The 27707-nt window shown below is 40.4% G+C and overlaps 1 protein-coding gene across 1 annotated transcript in view; it reads right to left on the reverse strand.

The window, feature by feature from the left end:
* The window catches only part of Lancl3 (LanC like family member 3), a 96698-nt gene that overhangs the window by 15095 nt on the left and 53896 nt on the right, over positions 1–27707 (reverse strand). The window contains exons 2-3 of the mRNA XM_034485863.2: positions 3253–3376; positions 140–337 (exon numbers count right to left, since the gene is read on the reverse strand). Coding sequence (XP_034341754.1) covers positions 140–337; positions 3253–3376 — 322 coding nt within the window. The remainder of the gene's footprint in view (positions 1–139; positions 338–3252; positions 3377–27707) is intronic.

The following is a 27707-nucleotide window of genomic DNA, read 5'->3' on the forward strand; positions in this document are numbered from 1 at the left end:
TGTTTAGTTTCCCCAAATTTCAATTTGATACTTATGACCTTTGGTGAGAAATACTCTCAGATATTAGAAAGATGAACCCCCCCCCTTTTGTGTAAGCTGGATGAAGAGCCCTGATTTCAGACAACAGTATGTGGGAGACCTGGAGCACCGTGGCACCAGTGGACAAGTTCATTCTCTCTCTCGATGGTCTCTCCAAGCTCTGGTGGCCAGTTGCAATTCTGTTCCTGCTCCATGAGAAAGTCCACGCTCTGCCATACCAGCTCCCGATCTGAAGGTTTGAGATGCTCATGGTAAGAGAGAAGCATCTGGAGAATGGACGATAGGCCATGAGCTGCCCCTGTGTGGAAGAACAGAGCATCAGTTATCCAACAAAGAAAGTCATGGTTTGATTTAGTGAAAAGAAAACCATGAGATTTCTTTTAAAAATTAAACATTACTTGAAAGCACATATAGTATTATAACAATTGAGTTGCAAAAAAGAGAAAGAAAGAAAGAAAGAAAGAAAGAAAGAAAGAAAGAGAAAGAGAAAACCATCTAAATCACCAGCCAAATACATCTTGCAGCCCAAATCTGATTCACTGACTACTTTTGTAAATAAAGTTTTATTGGAACATAGCTACAGTCCCCCATTTGCACATCGTTCTCTGCTTCCTTCACGTCATGCAGCAGACTTGTATTTAGAACTGAAACCACACGGGCCACAAACACTAAATAAAGCTGTGAGCTTTAAATAAATTATCACTTCTATTTTGGACATTATCTCACCACAGAGATAGGAAAGTGATTATAAGTTTGCACATACGCTCAAAGACCTCTCCATTCAGTTCAGAAAGTGAGCCACATTTGAGAAAAAAACCTATTAGAACATAAACAGTGGCGTGCTAACAGATCTGTATCCAGAGCATGGTGAGTGAGTACATGTAGCAACTTAAATGGGCCAGATGCTGCTGAGAGCTTTTGTTAAATGTTGTTTCCAGGTCTGCCCTTTTGGGGCGCTTCTGAAAACAATGAACACTGAACCTGTAGACGGATTAAAGATTTCCCGTGCTAGTTGTACGCAGCCCTCATCTACTCAGCGAAGGACTGATTGGAACAAAAACACTAAGAAATAATTCTCTCTGTGGACTTGGACTCAGCCTGGAACTTACAACATTGACCTTTTTAGAGCTGGATTTTTGAGCCTTATAATCCTTTAGGCCAATTCCTGTATTAGATCTTCATTATTTATACAAACAAGCAACATTCATGTAAATATTTATATATTACATGACAGACAACTTAAGACTATATATGATGCACACTATTTAGTCTTAGAAGGAAGTTTCAGTTTTCAGGAAAGTATTTCCACATTTACCAGAAATTTGATTTGTAAAACCTATATCAATGGCCAGAATGTTAATTTCTCATTAAAAAAAAAAACCTATTAATAAAAGAATGTTAAAGACACTGCTAGCACCATGACACACTTTGTACCTATGCTTCATACTGAGTTTTTCTCTGGTCACAAGAACATGCTTAATACACAGAGACAAGGCAGAATTAATACTCCATGGAGCAGCCAGCCAATAGAGTAGGGAACGCATAGACAAATACATGAATTTCCTCAGCCTTTGGGTAAGACAATTCTGAGACATGTCCCATATGGCCTCTAAGAATCCCCAGTGGGGGTGAGCCTGTTCCAGTTTGAATATGAAATATTTCCTGTCAGATTACTCAATGGATGCTTGTTCTCTAGTAAGTGGTATTATTTGGGGAGATTGAGGAAACTAGAATGTAGGGCCTATGTGGGGTAAAAAAGTCAAAGATAAATAAGTATCTTTGAGGGTCTTCAGGCTCTTCTCTCTCTTTGACTCTTACCTACCATGAGAGGAGTAACCTCTGACATTACGCATATATGCTTCTGCTACCAGAATGTTCTTCCCTATTATGGGCCCAGATTAAATGCAGCCAAGTGACAACAGAATTGAACTTCTGAAACCATAAGCCAAACAACAACAACAACAACAACAAAACCCTCTTAAAGTCTTTCTGCCCTTAAGTTGTTACAGTACACATTCATTCTGTAAAAAAAAGATTCAAAAGTCTAACACAGCGCCTCTGTTATCCAGAACTGCTCATTACTTCACGGTAAATTAAATTCTTCATCTTCCTTGTCTCATTTCTCCACCCCCTTCTCCATCAATGCTTTCTAGGATTACACTTCCAGTGAATTTTTGTATTCAAATCCTGTTTCAGGGTCTGGTCCTTCAAAGACTTAGGAAAGAATCCACAACTTCTCTGAGAAAAGTCTCATTAATGTTGCTCATTAGTCATTCACCACGTCCTTTGGGTACCCTCATTAAATGCAGGCTCTGTGGCAAAGGTCCAAGGATCACAAAGCTAAATGAATGAATCCTCATCCTGAATGTACACAAAACCTGACAGGGCGGTTGTACAAGTGAGTCACAGATTATAATAAGATACAGTAAAGACTTTATTAACAGTGTGGGCCTGATGCCATGAAGTCACCCAATTTGCTTCAGGGAAAAATACCTGAAACATGTCAATGATTCTCAAGATAGGCTTCAATAACCTTTTCCCCAAGACACAGAAAGTATCTTCGTATATCCATTTTAGCAGAGTTTTAAAGACTGCGTATTAAAAGCAGATGTAGGGCTTTCAGGAAGGAAAACTTTCTAGGCAAAAAGGAGAGACACAGTTTAAATGTGGCTTGCAGAGGGCCTTACAAATCTTGCTTGGGAATCTAAAAATGCAAACTAGAAGGAACTACCTTTTCCTTTTTTTTTTCCTTACACAAATCAGAGCTCAAAGTTATTCATTGTAGTTAGTTACCTGTTATGAATCTGCTGTCACTAAAGCCTTAGTGGACTAATCTTATTCCCCTATACAAAAGCATTAGAGTCAGTGTGATAACTGTTCACCGTGTGTCAACAAAGCTAAGATATATGTGCATAGTCACCGTTCTATGGGAGGCTGAGGCAGGATATCTGATATCTTAGGCAATGTATTGAGACTTCTATCTCAAGTAAATAAAAGGTTTAGTCTTTAGTGAACATAAATATGAAAATACTTATATGTCTGTCCTTCAGGTTATGAAACGATATTAAATTATATATCAATTTTTGTTTTCAAATGTGTTAAAGTCATTCTTGTTCCTGAATAATGATGGCCTATGGCCAAACTGAAAACACTTGTTCTTGACTCAGTGTTACCATTAGAGACTTTCTTCAGCCTAGAGTGAGTGCCACTCACCCAGGTATTCCGTTCCATAGTAAGAATACATCAGAGGGAATGGTTTTCTCTTCTTCGTAGCATACTGCTTCCCAGAGTCCAGAATTGCCTGGCATATTGCTTTAATTTGTGTTGGTGTCAATACCTGAATAAAGAAAGAAACCAAGAAGCCAAAGTCAAAGCAGGACCTTTATCTCTGTCCCCTCAAACATTAAAAAAGCCAACAGTATATTGCCACAATCTTCAACATGTAGACAACTTTATTTTGAAACTGTTCCTCCTTCTTTTAATTTGAGTTTATGTGCTCTCTTCAGAATACTTGAAACAGGCACCTTTGCTGTGATAGGTTGTTATAAAATGCCAAGCCTACCATGCTGATGTTCTATCATCAATCTCTGTCACTGGGACAAGAAATTTGCTCAGGAAAGAACAAATGCCAAGGCTGATGGATCGTGCTAACAAAGCCACTGCTCGTGATACAATATATACTGCCAGTCTGGCCCAGACAGCAGGCCTCGAGTTTGAGGTGGTTAGGCTGTGCTTATAAAGCCACATATCCACAACAAGCTACTGCATGACAAATTCAGAGCAGCCACTTGCATTCCCAGAATGAAAGCAAAGTCCAATTGTGCCAAGACAAAAAAATCACTTAAACATCAGAAGGACTGAGAATAGAGAAAGGCTGACAGGCAAGGGCTTGGAGTCTTTCCCATTTTGTTCAAAGTGTCCATAATCAGTTTCAGGATTGGGGAGGAAGATTAAAAGGTCCTCGAGCCTCCAAAGCATCGAGGAGTTTCTTAAGAATCTCCTCTGGTTCTCACGGTGTTCTGTGACCCACTTTCCCTCAGAGGCCAACTAGATGATCCCTTTGGTTTGTATTTCCTATCACCAGACTTCCTGTTAGGATGAAATACTTGCCTTCCTGCTGTCTTAGTTCTGGATTGTGCCAGACTCTCAGACCGATGAGAGCAAAGATTGTGACATTTCATCATTTTGGATCCTTGTGACAAACACAAAAATTGAGACTGGGGGAAGAGGGGGATTTGGTAACAGATAAGCAAGTTCTATGTGAAGTATAAAATAGAGTCCTCCCTCCCTCAACCCCCTTCTCCTTCTTTGTCTTCTTTCTGTGATCATTTCTTAAGCTCGGACTCCACTCCATGCAAGCTTACTGTAGGTGCTGGCACTAAGATAGTGAACATGATTGACATGGCATTTGCTCTGGGGACATTGAGCTTCTCAAGTGGCAAATATGAATAGAAAAGAACTGGTTAGGTTGACCTGGGAAAAAAGTATCTACAGTCCAGACTGATTGAGTCTAGGATCAGGAAAAAAAAACTCACTGATTTCTGGAGTCTCTCCTAAGGCATACACATCTCATTTTGTATATCTGTAATTAGACCAATTAATTATATTTCAAATAATACACTGATGACTGAAGCTAGAACTTTCCTCTGCTTTGCCTAATATTAGGAAAGAAAACTACAATCCAGTTTCTCGGTTTGTCAAATCAAAGATTTATTTAGAAAAATAATTACTTCAAGAGAAAAGTGTTGTTAAGGGTGGCACACATCGTATAATTCAAGCACTTGGGACAGTAAGGCAGGAGAATCTCAAGTTCAAGATTTGCCTAGCCTCAAAATATATTTAATGGGAAAAAAGTAAACTGTCTATTCATTGATTTACCAATTAACCTTTATTGAATTACTCTTCTAGTAAAGCCTTCACTGGATATCATGGGGAAATTCATGAGAGCATGGGATACATTTTGCGCTATAGAGAATGTACTATCTGTTGACAGAGATAAGAGGCAGACACAAGGAGCTCATGAACCTAGAGGTGGGAAGAAGCATGGGTGATGGTGCGCTGCTATTCAGCCTCACTAAGCTTCTACACGCTCCTCAGTTCTACTTTCTCAGAAGCTATTACACCATGGCTTTCAACTTCAGTTTTCCTCTTATTGGCTGCTTGTCTTTGCCTCTTGATTGGCATCGCTCTTTTATTCCTACTGATGAAAAGCCCATCCTCCTGTGGATCGCCACTGCCACATCCACTCGCACTCAGACCTTTCCTTAGCATATTTCCCCTAAATGACTTTCCAACTCTGTATTTACGTAAGATGTATCCCACCCCTAGTCATCTGCCATATGAAAACATTCTCTGCTCTTTACTTGGAGCAACTGATTTTACACTGAATCTTACTGTTTAAAGCTTGCATCATATTTCCTCTGGGGAGGGGCTTCAAGACAGGCTTTCTGCTGCATTCCTGGCTGTCCTAGAACTCTCTCTATATAGACCAGGTTGTCCTCGAACTCACAGAGCTCAACTAATCAGGGTTCATAGGGGCTCACAGAGACTGAAGCAACAATCACAGAGCCTATATAGGTCTGTGCTAGGTCCTCTGCATATACGTTATGGCTTCTAATAGTCCGGTGTTCTTCTGGAACTCCTGACAGCCTAGTCCTATTGCAACTTGTTATGCTGTGTTCGGGTGATATCCCTGGGAGGTCTGCTCCTTTCTGAAGGGAAACGTAGATATGGGAGGGAAGAGAGGTGGGAGACTGGGAGGAGTGGATGGAGGAGATAAATTGGAAAAAAAAAAAAAAACAAGTCTTGTGTCATTAACCTAAAGTCAGCCCCTCCATCCTGGTAAGATCCTTGGAGGGTTTGGACCTGATGGCATTCCATCCCCGTTCTATCGATACATCCTCTGTTTTCCTAGGAACAAATCTTGTTTCTTCCCTATCTACATGTCTTCTCAGTATTGATTCTGAGTTCACATGACAGACAATTTTTCTTTTTGTGGTAGAAAGTGAACATTGAATTTTCAGGGCTGCACTCAGCTGAATTACTAAATTACTATAATTTTTCCTAGTTGCTCTTCATATTCATAACTGAACACTGTCTTATTCTCTCCTCGGTTAAACATGTATTCATAGTCTCCTGTTTGTTTTGCAGCCAAGGGGGAGAAAATCAGCTTGTCCTGTGTATGGTGCCCCTCCCCCATTCTCTTCATCCCACAGTTCAAAATAGGGAAAAAATTATAAAATATTCTTTCAAAACCTTGCTTGGTCATGCATCATGTCTGGGCGATTTCTTCTTATCTCAGAGAAACACTGTGAAAAACAAAGAGAAGTCCTGGTGCTTGTTCAGCTGGATACAGAGTAGTTACGCATGCAGTTCTTTATCTCTGGGAACAGACAAGACCTACTCTTGAGTTTATTGATCAGCAAATAAAAACTGAAAATAGTTCTCCTTAAAAGTCTGCATGTGGGAAAGAATATTGAGAAAGAATGTGCCCCTTTCCCCCACCCCCTGAACAAACAGTAGAGAACCAAAGGGGGGGGGTGAGTCTTAAGGGTAAGGGCTGGGTCTGATTCTCTCTGTGCATCTGCTTTCTCAAACATCTCTTCCTTTCCTGTTTGGAGGACTCAGGAAGGTGAACTTGCTCGCCCTCTGAGGAGATACCCTCAGGGTACACTCAGACATCCTGGGATGAGGAAGTAGCATTTCCAATGCAGAAAGTGACAGGAAGTTGCCTGTCCATCAGCTCTTTCCTAAAACAAACCTGATGCCTTCTCCTGTATTCTTAACACGGAGTGCCTAACACTGTGTTGGTACTTTGGATTAACTAGGCTTTTTTCCCCCAGCCTCCTTTGCCTAGGCTGCATTAAAATAAAGACATGGCAAAGATGCAGAAGCAGGTCTATGGTGGTTTGCTTTAAACAGTTTCATTAGTTAAGTGATTCACTTCACTGACCCTGTAACATAGTCGTATTAGGCTGGCCTCTGAGTATGAAGAGACGAAAGAGCAATAAAACAAACAGTATGTTTCTGGGTCCTGCCTGAAGGCTATGACTGAACCACATCCATGCAGAGATGACCTTCATTAAGGAAACAAATGAAATGGACTAGGCTGCAAGATGCTTTCCCTACACCACACTCTGTCCTGGCGCGCAACTCCTATGAAATAGCAATCTTTGTTAGCTATATCTCTTTGTCTGGGCATCAAATACCACTGGCCTATCCCCCCCATCAGCAGTAATTGGATTTCCAGATAGCAGCAGTGAAATCCTAGGTAAGACATCCTACACTATCAGATTCCTCTTCTCAACAATTTGAAATGTATATTGCAAAAGAAGTGAAGCTGTCAGCAATCACAGCTGATGTTGACAGTGCGTCAGGTGGTCGAGATGGGCCCCCGCACAAGCTGAGACTTAGAGGAAACAGGCAGGAGCTATGAGAGAGGAGACTGGGTAAGCCACTGGAAGTGAGACTGATAAGAGGCTGGGTAGGTTCACCAGCAGAAACAATGATGTACAAAGAAACTTAGAGAAAGGTGGCTGGTCTCCAAAGCTCGTAATTCCTGACAGTTTAAACAAGTTCTCATCCATCCTCCCAGGTTGGGTTCCTTTAAAAAGCCTCAGGCTTCTTGTCTCTCCCTCTCCCAGCAACCCTAACTGGAACAGCAATTGACATAAAGCCAGCTCTTTTTCGATTCACATCTCCATCCTCCAATATCAGCTCTGCTGCCAATCAGTGTAAATCTCCTCAGACAGAAAACAAGAATGATGCCTGAATCTAAGACACACGTCGGAAAGATGTCAGTCTTGTTCTGTCCTTGGATGCTGTCAAAGGCTCACTTCAAACATCTGACATTTCAGATGTATCTGTTCCTCAATGTGCGGTCCATAGAGCAGAAGTCTTGCCATCATCTAAGAACCTTTAGAAATGCAGATTCCCAGGCTCCAGTCCAAAATCCACACTATCAGAAACTGATTTTTAACAAGATCCCCAGGTGGCAAGCACTCACATTACAGCTTGAGAAGCACAAGCTTTTATTTTATTTTTAAAATTTTATGTGCATGAGTGTGTGCTTGAATATATTTCTATGATGTGCCATGTGTAAGCAGTGCCTAAGGAGGCCAGGATCAGGACTGGATCCGCTGGGAGTGGACACTTGTAAGCTGCCATGTGGGTTTTGGAATCAAAGCCTGGTCCTCCAGAAGACTAGTTAGCTCTTTTAACTGCCGAGCCATTTCTCCAGCCACCCCTCGCCCCGAAACTATAACTATTGTATCCTTGGCGCCTGTGTGAAGGAAAAAAAAAACTGACAAGTTTTTGCAAACAGGTCTCAAAGATAATGCATAGAGATCTGTATCAACTCCTTATAAAGCTCCTTCACAGACTACTGCAGAAACCAATGAAATTGATAAGTTTTGATTTTATTATAGAGGGACTGCAAGTACTTTGTCTTAAACATTGTGTGCCAGGAAACAGAAAACTGAATGTCAGCATGGAGTTCTTCATTTCCTACTTACATATTTTGTGCTTTTGAGACACAGTCTCACTATGTAATCTTAGTTGACATGAACTGACTCTGTAGACCAGGCTGGTCTCAAACTCATAGAGATCTGCCTGCCTCTCCCTCTGGAGAGCGGAATTAAAGGAGTGTACCCTTATGCCAGGCTCCTATCTATACTTTTTTGTAAAAGTCAACCCTTAGGAAAATAAACAGGGCTGTTACAAGCAGTAAGGATGTGTACTTCCTCCTTCCTGGTACTCAGGAACATGGCAGCTTCAAAGATTTATCTCTTGTTTCAGGGAATGGTACCAGTAACAGAGATATCAACACGTGGCATGTCTACACGACAGAGAACAGGACAATTCTGTGTTTCCAGTGGGCACCAGGGAAGAATAGAATAAGATCCTATTTCCCATCGTAAACCTTTTAAAAATTATCAATCTAAACAATGTCAATTTAAAATGTTCGGGAGATTTTCTACAAGAACCATATTCGCATGTGGTCTGATTTGTACTTTTGCTGTCTCTAGGGCTCTAGTCCACTTGGGGTTCTCTGGGTTACTTAAAAAAGCCAAGCTTTTCTCTTTAGTGTGTGGATATTTATATAAGGCAGTGAGAAGACAGAAACTTGGAACAACAATGTATACAAAAAGCAACCTGGAGCTCTTGATAAATATGAAGGTTCTACATCTCTTAGGTCTAGGGTAAGGCTGGGGCTCTCCATCTCTAATGATTGCCAGATGATGCTGAAGCTGGTGCTGTTGCCTGTGGACCACATCTGAAGTGACAAAGGATGATCTGGACCACATTCGAAGTGACAAAGGATGATGGGAGCACAGAGGCTGGTTTTATTGTAGAGGATTTCTCTTGGGAAAGGTGAGAAACTAGAATAAAGGAACTATAGGAAGTTTGAAAAAAAAAACAGTAAGGGAAGCAAGAGAGAGTGCCAAGCATAATGTTCTCCAATCATTAGATTACCCAGAAAGAGGAAGCTATAATGGAGCATTGTCTATTAATATGCTGCATGCAGGGGGAAAAATGTCCAAATTTACAAACCCCAGTAGGGAGCTCTCCTAGCCAATGTGGCCAGGTTTGTTATTTTCTTAATTAGCCTCCAAATGGGGCATGTGTGCTGGTGCAGAATGAGCAAGTTCCTTCCATCTGGTTTTCCTGATGCTCACTGACTATTCTTCTGCTGGGCAATGAGGAATGAGAGGCAGGTTGCTAGAGCAGTGATTGGTCTCCAGTCACTAAAAGGAGCTCAGCAGGGAATTCCAGTTGTAAACATTTGGTCCAATACCATTTCACTGTTGTCTCTGTTCCTTTCTCCTGGCAAGAAACAAGAACCAACAAAACACGGAAAGCCAGAAAAAAAAAAAACAGGTTTGACTTCGTTTTTGTGGACTGCTGACTTTGATGATGCAGAGGTACTGGTCACCCAGTCAGGATCCAGTGTCACTAGATGACTCAGAGCCTGAAGGAAAAAGAGATCAAAACACCACACCTATCACATCAGTACAGTGCCGTCACTGGGGGCAATTTGAAAATTCTTTTTTGTTAGAATTTTTTTTAATTTGGGGTTTTTGTTTTGTTTTTGTTTGAGGCAAGGTTTCTCTGTGTAGCTCTGAGTGCACTGGAACTCACTCTGTAGACTAGGCCAGCCTTGAATGCAAAGACCTGCCTGCCTCTGCCTCCCCAGTACTGGGATTCAAGGCATGTGCCACCATTGCCTGGCCTTTTAAATTTTTGATGCTCTGACTTAAGGCCAAACTGACAGCATCATAGTTTCTCCAGCATGTGTATATTGTTTACATTCTCCAAATGATTATAAAAGGTTAGTGTTGGAAAGTATTGCCATTACTGCAAAACATATAAAGATAAGATGAAAAAGAAGAAGAGGAAATGGAGACATGTGAAATGGAAGATAAGCAATAGGTTACATAGGTATGAAGAAACGGCTTTTAGTGTGAGACAAACGTGAATCGAAAAGAGACACTGACGTAAACATAAATGGATATGCTGGGTCAGGCTAAAGATCTTCCAAACACTACCCATTGTTCTGCTAGGCGTATACCACTTCTTGGAGGTTAATAAAGAAACAAAACACGGCAGACAGTGCACTGGACTAGGAATCAGGAGATCTTGGGCTTGATTACCAATGTTGGCATCATATTCGTGGTTAAGTGATCAAACTTCAGTTTCCTCTTTTGTAAAATACAGCAGTAAAGCTACAGTCTGTCCACTACATAAGTGTTCTCCATTTTTTGGGACTACTGGGCTTCCATAAGTCAGGATCACACAACAGGGATGGGAAAAATGTCCAGGGAACCTTTACTTTTACATTGATTAACTATGGGAAAATGACAGATTCTGGAGAGAAGAAGCTATAATAGTCAGCTGGTTTTTCAGTAGTGAGCCTGCCAGGCTCTAAGGAATAGTTCCAAATGCATAGTTGCACACACAGCCTGAGCGAAATTCTTCAGGGTACAAAACAAACCAAAAGTGAATGCTAGGGAGAGATTTTCAGGAAAGGGGAGCTGACAGAGGGAGGAATGACATCAGAAGGCTGTAAGGAGCCTGATCTGAATGCATTTCATAGATGTATGAAAGTTGTCAAAAACAGTTATTAAAAAAAGTTCCTACATATATATGAATAGAACCCATTGAGTCCATTTTGCTGTCAGGGTGTATGTGGCTTCAAGGATGGCTACTCTGCATTGGACAACCACTAAGGTGGCTCAGCCTTGGAAAAGGCTGATTATTTTCCTCTCCGCAGTCATTAGTTGCCTAGAGTTCTTTATCTAAGGGTGAGAACCTTTTCAGAAATTTCCCCTTCCACCTTAACATGCCCACTAATATTGCTACATATGCATGTATGTGTGTATGTATATAGATGTGTACCATGTCTATATTCAAATATATATCTTTGATATATATATATATACATATATATGCATATATACATACACACACGGAAAAAGATGCTATCAATTTGAGAGTGGGAAGCATGGGAGAAGGTCAAAAGATGGTAGCTGGGAGAAGCTAGAGAAAGGAAAGGGAGGGGTAGTGATATAATTCTACTTTAATTAAAAACATTGAAATGTTTTTCCTAAAAATTAGCAGTAAAGATTTTTGGGCAAAAGGGTACATCGTGTGACACACGAAGACACAATACAGTTTTCACAGCAAGGTTTTTTGTTTGTGTTGTTTTTTGTTTTCTTTGGGGGGGGTCAGGATGCAAGAGTTGAGGGCAGATATGGAGGGGCAGGGAGATGAATGAGATTGGGGTGTATGCTGTAAAATTCACAAAGAAGCAATAAAACATTCAAAGAAAATCTGCACAAGCTTGCTAAAGCACAGCTTTCTGGGCCAGTGACTGAGTAAGTGGCTGTGGAATGAGACCTGAGATACTGTATTTGTAGTAATATTTTGGATGCTGGTGTTGCTGTTGATAAGGAAACATTCTCTGAGTAGTTTTGTAGTAGATGACAACCTAAGGTCCATTAGCATTCTCTAAGGTATCAGAGAAGTCTGGTTTTTTAATATAATGAATACAGTTTAATGATACAAAAAAAATTATGGTGTTGAAGCTAATTGACGCAGACCTATAACCTCAACATTTCTGAAGTATCGACAAAAAGATCAGGAAGTAAGGACAGCCTTGGCTATGCAGTAAGATAAGGAAAACCTCTGCTACAACCTCAAAACAAACAAACAAAAAAAAACCCAAAAATTAAAACAACAAAAAACCCACCTCAACTGTGGTGGTGGTTTGAATACGTTTGGCCCAGGGAGTAGCACTACTAGGAAGTATGGTCTTGTTGGAGGACACTGGTTAGCTGTATCTAAGAAATGAGCAGTGACGAAGAAGAGACCACCATCATTGAGGTGAAATCTTCTGGGAAGTGTTTTCTGAGAGCACAAAGAAGCTGTGTTCTAGAAATAGACAAGGTTGAACCTCGAGCTGCAGCTGGACCTGGTAAGATGTTAGAGTCACCCAGGTGGTACTGGTTTTGAAGGCATGAAGGGGTCATGGAGAGCAGCTGAGGCTTAGTACTCTGAGAGGCCATGGAAGGACATTGTCGAAGGTAGTGCTTCAGTTGCAACTGATAGCCTAGGACTGAAAGAGTCATTTGAAGAGTTGAGGCTTGGCATCATGAAGGAAGCCTATGAGAGGATGTTGGTGATGCCTAGTTGCAGTGGAAGACCCCAGCGTATTGGAGATGTCAGTACCATGGGATGACCACCAAGAATAGCAGCATCAGTGAGTGAAATCAACCAGAGCATAAAGTGCTACAGAAGGTAGAGCTGAAGAAATTACCCAAGCCCTTTTGAGAAGGCTAAAATATTGTGTGTGCATCCCAGATATTGGAACAAGAAGCTGTGAAATTGAAGTTGCCTTGGAGACCCCAAGGTGTTAGAGATGCCAGAGCCATGGGATACCTGCCAAGGAAAGCTGCTAACAGGGAGTGGAAGCAGGCAAATGGAAGGAATGATCATTGCAGTCAACAAAGATGAAAGGAGTTGGAAATCTGAAGAGATATTTGACATTGGAAGTATAGACAAAGAATTTGGAGTTTGCCCAGATGGTTTTCTGTCTTGCTTTGGTCCAGTGTTTCCTCACTGTGACATTTTGGAATGGTAATATATAACCTGGTTATATATAACAACATGATGTTGTAGGTATGTGATCGGCTTTTTGATTTGATTTCTTAAAGGATTACAGATTAGACATTGCATGAACCTCAGAAGAGACTTTGAACTTTGGACTTTTAACATTGTTGAGACTGCTATAGACTATGGGGACTTTGGAAGTTGGACTAACTCTATTTTGTGTTGTGCTATGCTTAGGTGTGGTCCCCATCCACTCATGTGTTTGACTAAGCCTATGGGGGCCAGGGAGTGGAATGTGGTGGTTTGCATATGCTTGGCCCAGGGAGTGGGACTACTAGAGGGTGTGGCCTTGTTGGAGTATGTGTGACTCTGTTGAAGAAAGTGTGTTATAGTGGGGGTGGATTTCTAGAAAGCCTTCCCATAGCTGCCTGAAAGTCAGTCTTCTCCTAGCAGCCTTTAGATCAAGATGTAGAATTCCAGCTCCTCCCATGCCATGCCTACCTGGATGCTGCTGTGCTCCCTCCTTGAAGATAATGGACTGAAATTCAGAACCTGTAAACCAGCCCCAATTGAATATTTTAATTAAATATTTATAAGAGATGCCATGGTTATGGTGTATCTTTATAGCAATGGAAACCCTAACTAAGACACTCAACAAAACCCCAAACAAAACAAAGACAAAAACATAAACACGGAGTTCAGAGTTAGACCAAAACCTGGATCCTAAACATAGATTTACTACATGCGAGTAGTGTGGATTTAGGCTGATTACACATTTATGATTGATTGATTGATTGATTGATTGATTTACCTATGAAGTGTCCCTTAAAGAAGCTTTATATTAAAGGACTGGTGTTTCTATTTTGAAAGCCTTGAAAAAATTGGGAAGTGAGGCTTGCTTAGAAGAAGTAGGTCAGGGGGAGGGGGAAACACTTGTACTTAGGGGCTGTTTCTTCTCCTAGGCAACTTTCTATTTCTATGATTTCTGAATGTTCCTCCCAGGCTCCACTCAGGTAACAGGAGAGCTAGCTGCTCAATCATACATGAAAAACAATGAGTCAAAATAAGTATCTTTTCCTTATGTGATGTACGGTCAGATATTTCAACACATCAGTGAGAGTGTGACATACTGAATCCAGAGAAGTGGGATTGATGCTGTAAGCAAACATAACCAGGCTTATTTAAAACATTTTTTTTCAGAAGCCTTTAGAACTGGTAGGAGCTCAGAAGGTTAGTCGTTATGGGATGAAGGTGATACACTTAACATCAAGCCTGACAACCTGAGTGTGATTTCCCTACATGTTGGAAGGAAGAGAGCTGACTCTTCCAAGTTGCCCTCTGGCCTTCCATGCTTTGGCAAGGACATACTTCTACCCGGCCCCTCCAAAGAGAAATGAATAAAATGTAATAAAAATGTTTTAAATAAGCCAAACATTTTACCTCAGAGAAACAATAAAAATACCTTAAGGACATCTCGTGAATTAGCCTAATCCCACCCACTGCAGGCTCAAGGGTCTGGAAGAATATTCATTTGAAAGACTGCCTTAAAAAGGATTTGGGGAGGGCACTCAAATGGGGCTTCCTAGAGAGGTCCTGTCTAATATTCAACAATGTAGTCACTATGAAACCACTCGAGCCATGCTCAAATGGAGCCAAGCTAAACTCAAGCTGGTGCCATACCTCTCAGTAACCAACTTTCTCCAACTCAGCCCAAACTCCTTAACTTTTGAGCATTGGTAACTAGCTAGGGGCTCAAATTTCAATGTATAACCCTATATGGAACCTTTTAGACTCATAACAATATCATTAAGCATAAATGTTCAGTTGACCATTGCATGCTAGATCCTCCCCATAAGCCACTGTTACATGAATATGTCACTGTAGTGTTCTTAAACCATGGCCTATCTATTCAAGTATCTGATGGACACCTGATACAGTGCTAGGGAGATTAGAAATATAATATGGATTCCACCTTCTTCCCACCTGCAATGAAGAGAGCAACTTTGTTCTGCCTTGTTCTGCTCTACCACAGTCTCAGAAACAACAAAGCCAGCAACTATGGACCAAAACGTCCAAAGCAAACAGCCAGAATGAATTCTTGCTGTTTAGTTGGGGACCTTGCAATAGCAGCAAGAATTCTAATTAACACACCTTTTAGGCTTCAGTTTTCTCCCTTGCCAAAAAGAATTTATACTAAAGCCTAGCTCCCAGACTTGTTAAGATTCTACGAAAGACACATGCTACATGGTTCTTGGCACAAAACACATGAAAGCCACCTGGAAACTACCAAAAGGAGGAATCCAAGATCCAACAGTGATTCAGCTTGCACTCTCTAGCAACATAAGCTTCAGAGGATTTCTCACAAAGTAACCCTGCTGCTGCCCACTCCCCATATCTTCTCTCTCATCCAAGCCACACTTATGGGATGCCAGCATCCCTAAGTTGTTTCGACATGTAAGTCATTATGGTCCTTCATATCTGTATTTACTCTGTTTCTTTATAATCAGAGACTTCTCTGCCACTCTTTTTCCAAAACCTCATTCTTTCTCCTTTCACAATACCTCTCAGGTTCATCTGCTTTCTAGAAAAGATTTTGTTACTACCTAAGTAACTAAACAAACCAAACAATCACTCTGGACCTGAGTTTACTCATCTGAATGAAAAAAAAAAAACAAGAAGCAATTATAAAAAGGTGAATATAAGTATGACTTATGCTATACTATTTTGTTATTTTGTGATTCAACACTTTGTGACAAATATTGACAACCCTGTATTTATAAGATTAGTTTTAGAATGTGGATGTGATGTTATGGTGCAGTTGTTTAATTTGTTAGAGTAGGCATAAAGACATATACTAGACATTTTTTTAATAAGAAGCCTATATTGTTATGTACTTCTTTTCTTATAAAACACTTAATGGACTAGAATACTTTTTTAAATGTCTATTTACTTTGAGTGTAATAAGAAAACAGTTTACAGAAATCAGTTCCCTCCGACCATGTGGGCTCCCAGGATCACACCCAGTAGGCATGGTTGGCAGCAGGTGACTTTACATGCTGAGCCATTTCATCGTCTCTACAACTGTACATAAGTTACTTGACTATCTGGATTCCTCAGTCATCCAAGATCCCGAAAATAACTGACTACAATGGGGTAAGTTGAACTTTGTGTCATTGTGATAAAATACCTAGCAAAAACGATGTATGTTTTGGCAAAGATTTATTTGGACTCATCAATGCAGAACATTCAGTACATAGTCCTCAAATCCATTGATTTTGGACTCAGTAAGGCAGAACATGGTTATGGGAGCATGTGTCAAAGAAGGGATGTTGATTATGTTTTTGTCAACTAACTTGAAACAATCACAAGTCATCTGATAAGGAATCTCAATTAAGCAAATGCCCCCCCCCATCAGATTGGCCTGCAAGCAAGCCTGTTGGGCTTAATTTTAATTGATGACTAATGGTTAAGGTCCCAGCCCATTTTAGGTAGTGCCATTCCTGGGCAGATGTTCCTGGGGTGTATAAGAAAGCAAACTTATAGGCTGGAAAGGTGAATCAGCAGTTAAGAAAGCACTTACTATTCTTCCAGGGGAACCAAGTTTATTTCCCAGCACCTATATGGTAATTTACAACTATCTGTAACTCTAGTCACAGAAGATTTGATACCCAATTTCTGGTCTCCTCAAGTATCAGGCATATATGAGGTACACAGACATAATTGTAGGCAAGACACTCATATACATAAAAGAAATAAAATTTAGAAACAAGAAACCAAATTGAGTGAGCCAGGAAGAGCAAGCCAGTAAACACAATCCTCTCTGGTCTCTGTCTCAGTTCCTGCCTCCGGGTTCCTGTCCTGCTTGAGTTTCTATCCTGATTTCCCTAGGTAATGAACTGCGATGGTGGTATATAAGCCAAGTAAACCTTTTCCTCCCCAATTTGCTTTTTGTCATGGTGCTCTATCACATCAATAGTGTTTAGGCTATAAGTAGGTTATTTATCCAACAGTGGACAGAAAGCAGAGGAGGGAGGAAAGGACTGTGGCCAGCAATATCCTTCAAAAGCACACCTCTCAGGAGCCTACTTTCTCAAGCTATGCTTAAACTCCTAAACTCTCCAGTATCTCTCGAAACAGTTTCACCAGCTAAGAACCAAGATGTCAATACATAAGCCCATGGAGGCTATTTTGCATTCAATCCCTAGTAATATCATTAAACTTGACACCTAATGCATATTGCACACTAGGTCCTCCCCTGTAGGCCACTGCTAAATGAGAATGTCATTGCAGCATTCTCGAGCCATGGCCTATCTTTTCAAGCAAAGGCACCTGCTGTCAAGCAAGCCAAATAAGTTTGATTCTGAGGTCCTACATGGTAGAAGGAGAGAACAGATTCCTGTAAGTTGTCAAAGCTAAAGCTATTGGATGGAAGGAGAGGATAAACAAAGAAGGGCACTATGTTTGGAAAATTATAACTTCAGGTGATTTAGAACACCATCAGATGGTGAGCACATGATTGTGTGCTGAAGAGTTAGAAATACAGGGATATGTAATTGTTTAATACTCATATAAACAAATGAAACCTTTCCTGTCTGAAAGGGCTAATTCTAGTCTGTATTTGTGACTTCCTCTTCGGGTTCCATTCAAAGCATTCATTCACACCTTACGCCTTGATAAACAAATTCCAATTTTGTTGAGATGACATCATGTTCATCCCTAAGTGGTAGTGTATAACCTTAGCTAAACATTACAATCCTATTGTTCCTCGAAAGAAACACAATATTCTGTATGTCTAGGGTTAGCAATGTGTAAATCTGCAAGAACTGTTTTTTACATTTTTTTTCACAATAGATAAAAATAAAATGGATGAAGTCAACTGTTATGACTTTCATTTTGGTGTTACATTGCTGTTTTGAGTAGTACATGAGGTCTGGTGGAGAGACATGGATTTTGCATCTGTGGCAATTTGCATATGTGTGAAGAGCAAATACTAAAGAAAATTATGAGGGATAGAGGAAAATTGTGGGGGGGAGGGCTTGTGAACATCATTAAAGCATGTGTAGCAGAACCAGGACCACCCAACTTCAGACTCCTGTTATGAGAGATTTAATCTCTTTTGAAAAGTCATTCTTCATAGAGTTATTTAGAAACTTGTCAAATGGATAGCCACTTGCCAATCTAACATTGCAAACTTTCATCTCCCTGTAAAGCGATTTGCCTATGTGTATCTGTTTATGCAAAATCATACACTGCTGGAGATTTTTAATGTGGGGCCCACTGCCTAAGCAGGCAAATTCAAATGCTATGTCCAGTTTGGTCTGCACTGTAATAAACTTTTCTCATTAAGTGCTAACCTAGAGCTCAGGGACAAGTAATGGAAAATAAACCATCACATTTGCTACACCACTGTCCTAGATGATGCCTCCAACGTGTCAACATGACAGTTGATCTTCAAATCCCTAAGACTCCCTTGATAAGCAGAGGAAGCCCTTAGGAGCCACAGACACAAGTGCTCTGGAGCACTTATCTCCTTTCTGAGGACTTTATGTTCTCTCAACTGAAGTGACTGTGTTATGTATTGCCTACTCTTGACACCTTAGAGGACTATTCATGAAAATGATTCTTGATGAACAATACTTGAAATTTTTGCAGCATTTAGAAGCTATTCTTCCTCCTAGAGGCCTTCCACAGGAGTAGCTAAAAGAGTTGCTTTTGTCCATAAGACTGAAAATTGGGGAGGGAAAGGGAAGGGTCTTTCGAACTGTTTAGATCCTTATTACTTTCCCTTGTTATCTTAAAATACGTTTTGATGAGTGTGCTTCTCAGGAATAAGGTATGCAGTGTGATATAGCGGTGACCTGGTCATGAATGGTTCCTCTGCATGTGAAAAGCTAAAGCTATTGGCTAGGAAGAAAGGATAAAGGAAGAGGGTAACTGTGGTTGGAAAATCAGAACTCCAGACTTAGTCATTATATTACCCTCAACAACTTAGTTAATCTTTCTGACTTCATTGTCTTTATGTGTAAAATGAGGTGGCTGAGATCTCGACTTCTCTCTGGTCTTTTCTTGGTTATAACAATACCTAAGTAAGGTACTAAAGAGAAACCATCCTTCTTGTCCATATCCAAAGCAATTTTGTTGTATTGACATAGTTTTCAATAGTTTAAAGGACAAATTACCAAATGCAACAGGTTTCTAACTTGGTAAGTGAAAAGCCAAAGTAATCATAGCAAAAAAAAAAAAAAAAAAAAAAACCATTTTAAAGCATGGAGAAAGATCCATTACCTGCAGCATGGAAGGAGAGTTATTTCTAAAATGATTCCTTTGGAACGGAGGAAGTATTAGCATTTTATTCACCAGGGAAGCTATAGATATTCATACAGGGCAGGCACCCTTCTGAGCATATTCAGTTAAGAGCTATACTTTTGAGCATGCTTAGTTTAAAGTCATAGCTGAAGAAGGAGAAACGGCAGTCCTATTTTTGTGCACGTTTATCTCAAGGTCATAGAAGACATATTTGAAAGGTTAATGATAGCTAGGAACACTTGTTGATCTTCTTAGCTTACATCATTAAACTGGTGGACAAGGAACCCATCTGAGCATGCTCAGAACTTTTATCATGAAGTTTTAACAAACAGATAGTAAGGATACTTTGAAGGTAAGTTTACTTCGAGAGCTTTACCTTGAAGGTGCCTTTCTGGCTTAGCAGCTAATAAAATGATTCTGGTTCCTTTTTCCCCCCTGATTTCCTTTAAGAAAAAGATTTACCAAGAGATCCGTAGAAAAGCTAGATTTTAAATTTTAGATAGAATTATTTTTTATATAAATGATACATTGAAAATGGAAATTGGAGGTACCCTGAAAATGAAGATGTGATAAAGGGACCTGCTAGCACCACTGCCTGATGGAGTGGAGGGTTGACTAGGTGGCCCTTAGTCATAATGGACAGAAACATTTCTGAGGCTAGTTATAGTTTTAATTTTACGCCTCTGAGGAAGAAGGGGGAACAGAAAACTTCAGGAGAAGCTCACTCTATGGCTGAAGAGGAGAGAAGAGTAGACTTTCACTCTTTTAAGACCAAGAAATTTCTCCAAAAGGAATGGTTAGATTGAGCTTTGACAAAATCCAAATGGTTAGCATTGAATAAAGGATGCAAGCAGGCACCTGGTCCTCAGAAAGGTAAGAACAGGCAGCTAGAAAATATAGCTAGTACTAAGCAAAGCAGGGTTTACAACCTTATAAGTAGGTACCTAATTGTCCTTGTCTTAGACAAAGCCTTATTGTCTAAACATTTATGGAGTCCTAGTATGGCTCACTAGGAGAACAATGAGCATAAAGGGAGAAAAATCTTTGCTACCATGGAGACCTACTGGACAGCCTAAATAAACTCATATCCTGTCCCGTATTCTATCCCGCCAATGTGTCTTATTTTGCCAGTCTCCAAAAAGAAGTGCTGTTTTAACAGGGCTGTTTTTACAAAGTCAGTAAATGTAGATTGTCTCATCATATGCTGTTCATGAAAAAGCTTAACAGGAAAAGAAACCCATTATGTGGCTAGTGAGCCAGTGCCAGTTCAACTAAGACCAAGTAATGGTAGGCTCAAACACCTTTCACAAATCCACTTGTGATGCTGGAGCCACATATCCTGATTCCCAGGGCTTTGCATGGCAAATCTAGTGCTATTTATTCTTGCAAATAACACAGGTGGTTGCAACAGAGAGCACAGGTTAGTATCACGTGGTTCACATACCTTGATGGGATTTATCCTGGGTCACATACTAGACTCTTAATTATAGGTTTAATGATAGGTACCCTCTGGATGAATTTGCCTCATTATCTGTCCTGCAAAAAATATTACTGACCCTGATCATTTAGCAGCTTTTAAATAAACAAAAGCATGCCACTTCATGATAATGCAGAGAGGAGCCTCATGTTTAATATGTAAATGAAAAGAGTTTAAGAAAGGTATTTACAAATTAACTCTCTCAATTTATTCTAAGAAGCAATAACTAAGACAAAATTTACCTAGGTATGTGAATGTGCTTAAGTATATTTGCACATAATATATATATATATATATATGAATATATATATAATGCAATATTTATAATTCAGACTTCTACTACAGTACATTGGTGTACACAGGAAATAAGTGCTTCCATTGGCCCATACTGAAACATTAATAGTAGCACTTACTTAGACCCTGAGCTCAATCCCCAGTGACAAAAATGTTGATGGTACAGAGCAGTTTCATTCATAATAATTAAAGTTTAGAAGCCTCACTATCCATCTGATAACAGATGAATAAATGATGGCATAGCCATATATAAACGGATCCTACGCACATGTTGAGCAAAAGAAGCCATACTCAGAGTATTTCCTGTATTATTCCATCCATAGAAAGTTCAAGAATAGGCAAAATTCAACTATGGTGATAGAGGGCAGAAAACTGTTTTACTTTTTGTATCTGTTTATATGTAGTGAGGGAGAGGGGCATTAATTATAGTTACTGGGATAAAGGCCTTTTCTACATTAGCAGAAACACTCTGTTTCTGTTTGGCTGTTTGGTTTTGGTTTTTTGAGACATAGTCCCTGGCTGTCCTGGAACTCACTCTGTAAACCAGGCTAGCCTCAAACTCAGAGATCTGTCTGCTTTTGCCTCCCAAGCAAATTTTGATACAGATCACCTATATATGAATTAGGTAGTTAAGTCATTGGGCTACATTTTAAGATATTTTGTTATACATAAATTTTACCTCAATTTTAAACAAGTAAAAAAAAATAGGTCACTCTATTGAACAGTATATCCACCAAATAGTAGAATACATTTTTACTGTTTTAGCTGTCCATTAATATGCTTTGTCTGACTTTTTGTCAAAGTCCTTTGGCTATTAAGCAGTATGAGGCACCGTCACTAGCTGTCTGGAAGAAGAGCCTTCCTACACCTTTGTGTGGGATAGCAAGTCGTGCTCCCTCCTAGGTAGACGAATTACATTTAAACAAACAAAAAAAAAAATCACCTAAGAGCTACTGTGGCATGGGTCATGACTTAGACCAACCAATCCAACCATGGAGGTAGGATTTCCCTTCCTTTGTCCTACTGGCTGTCATGTATGGTGTATACTTGTAACGACTCAAGGTCTGCACTACTATCTAGAAAGAAACTTGGAAAGCTCATGGAACCTGAGGGCAGTCAGGTCTAAGAAGGAACCAAGGATTTACCAAGCTGAAGGCAGAGCTCTCTCTTAGTAACACTGTCTCTCCTTTTCCCTTTATACAAGCCTGTTTTCTCCACTTCTTTGAAACTGATCTTCTACACCATGGTATACATTTGCCTCTCTCTCTCTCTCTCTCTCTCTCTCTCTCTCTCTCTCTCTCAAACCCCACAACACACAATGAACCAAAAAGGAGAAAATGAAAAACTCTGACAGTCAGTGGCTCAATCACATAACAGATCATTTTTTCTTACCCAAGTCTAAAGCAGCCAACTTTATTCAATGACTTGCGATATCAGAGCCAGGATGATGCAACTCCCTCTTTCTTCCTACATTTGGACCCATGGGCACAAAATGGCTGCTATGACACCAGACACTGTGTATCTATCCAAAGCCAAAAGAAACAGGGAAGGCTCACTGGTATGACACTAGGAGTTTTGCTTAACATGGCCATCCATGTTGAAGGTTAAAGATGAGAAACTCACGTAATGATCAGAGAATTACCATGCCAATCAAGACCTGGGTCCCTTCAGTAAGGCAATGGGAAATGGAGGTTTGCTAGGTTGCAACATGTCCGTGACCACACTGAATTCTAGGAATCCGTATCATCTGGAAACCTGATAGCTATTCATAATCACGCCTTTACAGAATGATAAAAGGCACATTGAATTCTTTTAAAAATTCCTTGACGGATGGTGATCAGGTATGGGGAAACAGGGGGATGGGAGAGGGTTGGGAGTGAGAATGGAGATCGTGGGGGGACATCTCTGGAACTAGCTAGAGGCCTGGGACAGGGGAGGATATGGGGAATCGATGGGGGTGATCCTAGTTGAAATTCCTACCAGAAGGGAACATAGAGACTGAAGTACACCTACTGTAGCCAGACCGGACTTTTAGTGGAGTAAAAAGGGCATCAACTCACCCACAAACCTTCAACACAAAATTTGTTCTGCCTATAAGATGTGCAGGGATAAAGATGGGACAATGACTGAGGGAGTGGCTAAACAATGACTGCCCTAACTTGAGACCCACCCAGTGGGAGACAGCCAAACCCCTGACACTATTAATGACACTCTGCTATGCTTGCAGACAGGAGCCTAGCATAACTGTCCTCTGAGAGGCTTCATCCAGCTGCTGATGGAAACAGATGTAGAGACCCACAGCCAAACATCAGGTGGAGCTCGGGGACTCTTACAGAAGAGTGGAGATTGAAGTGAGGAAGCCAGAAAGGTGAAGGACACCACAAGACCTACAGAATCAACTAACATGGGACCATGTGGGCGCACAGAGCCTGGGCCACCACCCAGGGAGCATGCAGGAGCTGGACCTAGACTCTCTACACCTGTGTAACAAATGTGCAGTTTGGTCTTCATGTGGGTCCCCTAACAAGTAGAGCAGGGGCTGTCTCTGAGACTTTTCCCTGCCATTAGATCCCTTCCCCCTATCTGGACTGCCTGGTTGGGCCTCAGTGGGAGAGGATGTGTCTAGTCCTGCTGGGCTGTCCCAGGGTGGGGTGGTACCCAAGGGGGATGGGGCTTCCCCTTCTCTGAGGACAAGGAGAGGGGATAATGGTGAAAGGTTTTGTGAGAGTGGGTCTGGGGTGAGAGGAGGGGGAGCTGTGATTGGGATGTAAAGTGAATAAAAATAAATAGAATATTGAAAAATGTCATTGCTTCTCACACAACAGTAAGCTGCTATCTACTGAATTTAGTATTCTACCACCTATGATGTTTTGGCTACATTTTGCATTGCATTTTCAGAGGCTGTGGTACAGGTATTGGTCAAGTCCTATTTCTCAGCTTCCAGGATAACTAAACAGTATACAAATACCTTTTCTACCAAAGTAACAAAGGATTCCAGGAAACATGCATAAAGGATGCTTTGGTTTCTCTAAATATACTGTCGTTTCAGAAATACATAATGATAATTATTTCAACATATAAAGATAAATAGTATTTCCTTTTCTTTTTGACCAATTTGAAACAGATGCAGGAGACAAAGGGAGGATGTTCACCAACTAACCAACTACAGTCTGCCTTTACCTTTAAGAAGAGTGGGCGGTAGGAAACAGAGATGGCTCAGTGGATAAAGATGCCTGCTGCCAACTCAATGACCTCATCTCAGTCCCCAGGACATACATGATTGAAGGAGAGAGCTGACTCTAGCGAGTCACCCTTTCACCTCCACTAATGCACTGTGGCACTCCTGTGTATGCACTGCTCATACACATGCATTCCCTCCCTCCCTCCCTCCTCCCTCCCTCCCTCCCTCCCTCCCTCCTTTCCTCCCTTCCCCTCTCTCTCACACACAAGATAAACAAATACGTATTAGAAAATTTTAACAGATGAATCTGTGGAACAGGATCGATAATCTGCATCCTTCTCTATCTGATGTGACAGTTTTGAAATGAGCTGCAATTACCAGTATCTTTGCCAACTGACTTCCACTGGACTTTGTGGGGAATCCATTGAAAAACCAGCAAGCATATAATGAAGTCTTCATACCTGCAGTTGGAAACTGTATTTATCAGCTATGTATGAACCCTTGGCAATTACTTTTGTCATCTGGGTTACACTCAAGGACCTTAAAGCACTTTTAGTTGTTCTAAGGTTCTATGTTTCTCTAGGTTACTCTCCAAGAGGTTGATCTGGAGAAGAGTTTGTTGAGGTGTCATGAACCCTTACCTCCATATTGTCCTGAGTCTTACATCCCTCCCGTTGATTCTATGAGGTTTCCTAATATTCTGCTATTCATTCTCCATTCCATTTTTATTTCATTCCATTTTAATTTTATACACATTAATACATTATTCCAATACAGTAATTTTCCAGATACTATTTACCCATAGTTACTTATCACTTAGAAACATCTTGACACATTTGCTTTTACAATCTATTTGGAGTGAAGAGGCACTATAGAGTATAAATTGTAGCTATAATACCCATTTGTCTAGAAATACTTCAATATATACATCATATAATCATAGACATTTTCCAACCAAACCACAATGTCATTATCAAAGTTGGAAATTTTAACACGGATAGAATGTCAACACAACCCACCTTTAAATTTTTCTGATAATACCAACGTCTCTTAAAGATATTTTATTTTCTAATACAGGAGTTAATCCAGAATTGACCATACACTGTCATTTACTTTAAAAAGGACATTTAATTGTCATGCCCCCTCACACTTCATTAATGTGGAAGAGATCTTAAGTCCTTTTCTTTTTTCCCTCCTCTTGATTTTATTTTTTAAAAGAGAGTATGAGCAATTTATTTAATAAGCTGTTTGCTAATTTGAATGATTCTCATTATGAAATTCAGCTAGTGCATGTGAGGCAGGAAGACCCCAGAAGTGATATACTGCTCTTGTAGAACATAACATTGAGAAAGATACAGTATTTAACTCACATATTGCTTCTTTTGCTTTTATAAGTAAGTGTAACTATGTGATGACTTTCTATTGCTCAAGAGTTTAAAAATCATGCCAACTCTACAATTTTATTGCTAATGAGTCAGGCTCTCTCTCTCTCTCTCTCTCTCTCTCTCTCTCTCTCTCTCTCTCTCTCTCTCTCTTTAACACTGGCTCAACAGTAAGGTGTGTCATTGCTTAAGCCTGGCTACTTCCCAACTGAGAAGGTCCAGAATGTCAGACTCTAAACCAAAGGTGACCCAAGCAATAAGTTCAAAGTACTATGAAAGTCAGATATATCAGTCAAGTCAACAGAGGGGTAGACAGATGGGAAGTCAGAAGGTCGGAGTCCACAAAGCCAAGGTCGCTATGCACCCACCAGTCAAAAATAAACAAACAAACAAAAACAAAACAAAAAAACCAATCGTGACCTCTGATTTCAGGGCATGGGTTGCGGGCACAATTCCCAGTGTGTTATAAATTCTTAGTGTTATCAAGCTAATGGGCAAACTGGCTCAGAGCCAGTGGGTGTTAGTCATAGGCTTTAGCAGAATGCAAAGTAAGGTGTTCCTGACTACAGTGGAGTCTGGTAAGCCAGCACTATCTCATGGGCCTCACTGTTGGCATTACCACATTTTCCCCTTCCTCCAAATCAGGGTTGTGTGCCAGTTCACTAGCAGTCTCCTGGAAGTTCAGCATCCACCCCAGCAGAACCAGTGTGTAGCGCAAGACTATATGTCTCTTACAAGTTCACAGATGATGCCAGTGGGGCTTCTTCTGACCATCCTTTGCCTTTCAAATCTGTAACTGGGCTATGAGTGGAAGTCCAATATTATAAACATCCGCATAACACAAGAGTCAATATTACTATGAAGTCACTCTCTAAATCACTGTATAGAAGCTTCTTCAAATCAGCTAATTCAGAACTCACTGAATGCCCTACCAAGTCCTTTTAAATTATATATATATATATATATATATATATATATATATATATATATATCCAACAGAGTACAGACGTAAGAAAAGAGAACAAGACATATATGGCATGTTGCCAAAGCAGAAATGAAGTACCATAAACGTTAGGCAATGAAAAGTGACTTCATTTTAAAAAATTCTAAAAGCATATCATTTTGGTAGCCTTAAGAATGTGTGTGTCCCCCCAAAGAAGGAGCTCCTCTTGGGAGGGGAAAGACTAGCTTTGTGTCTGTTCACTTTTTCTCTATGGAAAATTATAGTCTACCTACAAAACATAACAAACCTGGTGACTCAGGATAATTTCCTCTTAGCAAGCACCTCTAAATAGGCCTGTGATGGTTTCCCATAATACTCCCAGGTGTTCTAAAACTGCGGCTGTTAGAACTGAAGTAACAAAGGCATTCATTACTCACAGGAAATGGGGACCTTCTTATTATTAACATTTCACATTTCTTTAAAATTCTTTAATAATCAGGTACTTTTGTAAGGCTCTATTTTGAAAAAAATAATCAGTACCAATTTGTATATACCACTGTGACAGGTAGGTTCAGGCCATGCTACCAGAAACACTAGATGAAGAAGTTGCATAGAGATGAACAAATTGTTTATTACTGTTTGTCTTCAACTAAAGGTAGTGTATCCCTTTTTAAAATTTAATTTATTTTTTTTTTACTTGTTCACTTTACATCTCACTCACTGCCCCCTTTCTGGTCAACCCCTCCCATAATCCTTCCCCCATTCCCCATTTCCTTCTCTTCTGAGCAGATAGGACCCCACTGGGTACCAACCCACCCACCCTGGCACTTCAACTCTTGGGACCCCACTGGGTACCAACCCACCCACCCTGGCACTTCAACTCTCTGTGAAGCTAGGCACTTAAGGGAAGGGAAGGTATCTTTACTCCTGAGGAAAAAAAAAATGCTGTTTTGCTCCAGCAGAGGGAGCCTCTGA

The sequence above is a fragment of the Arvicanthis niloticus genome, chromosome X (genome assembly GCF_011762505.2).
Source record: "Arvicanthis niloticus isolate mArvNil1 chromosome X, mArvNil1.pat.X, whole genome shotgun sequence".
Taxonomy (NCBI): Eukaryota; Metazoa; Chordata; class Mammalia; order Rodentia; family Muridae; genus Arvicanthis; species Arvicanthis niloticus.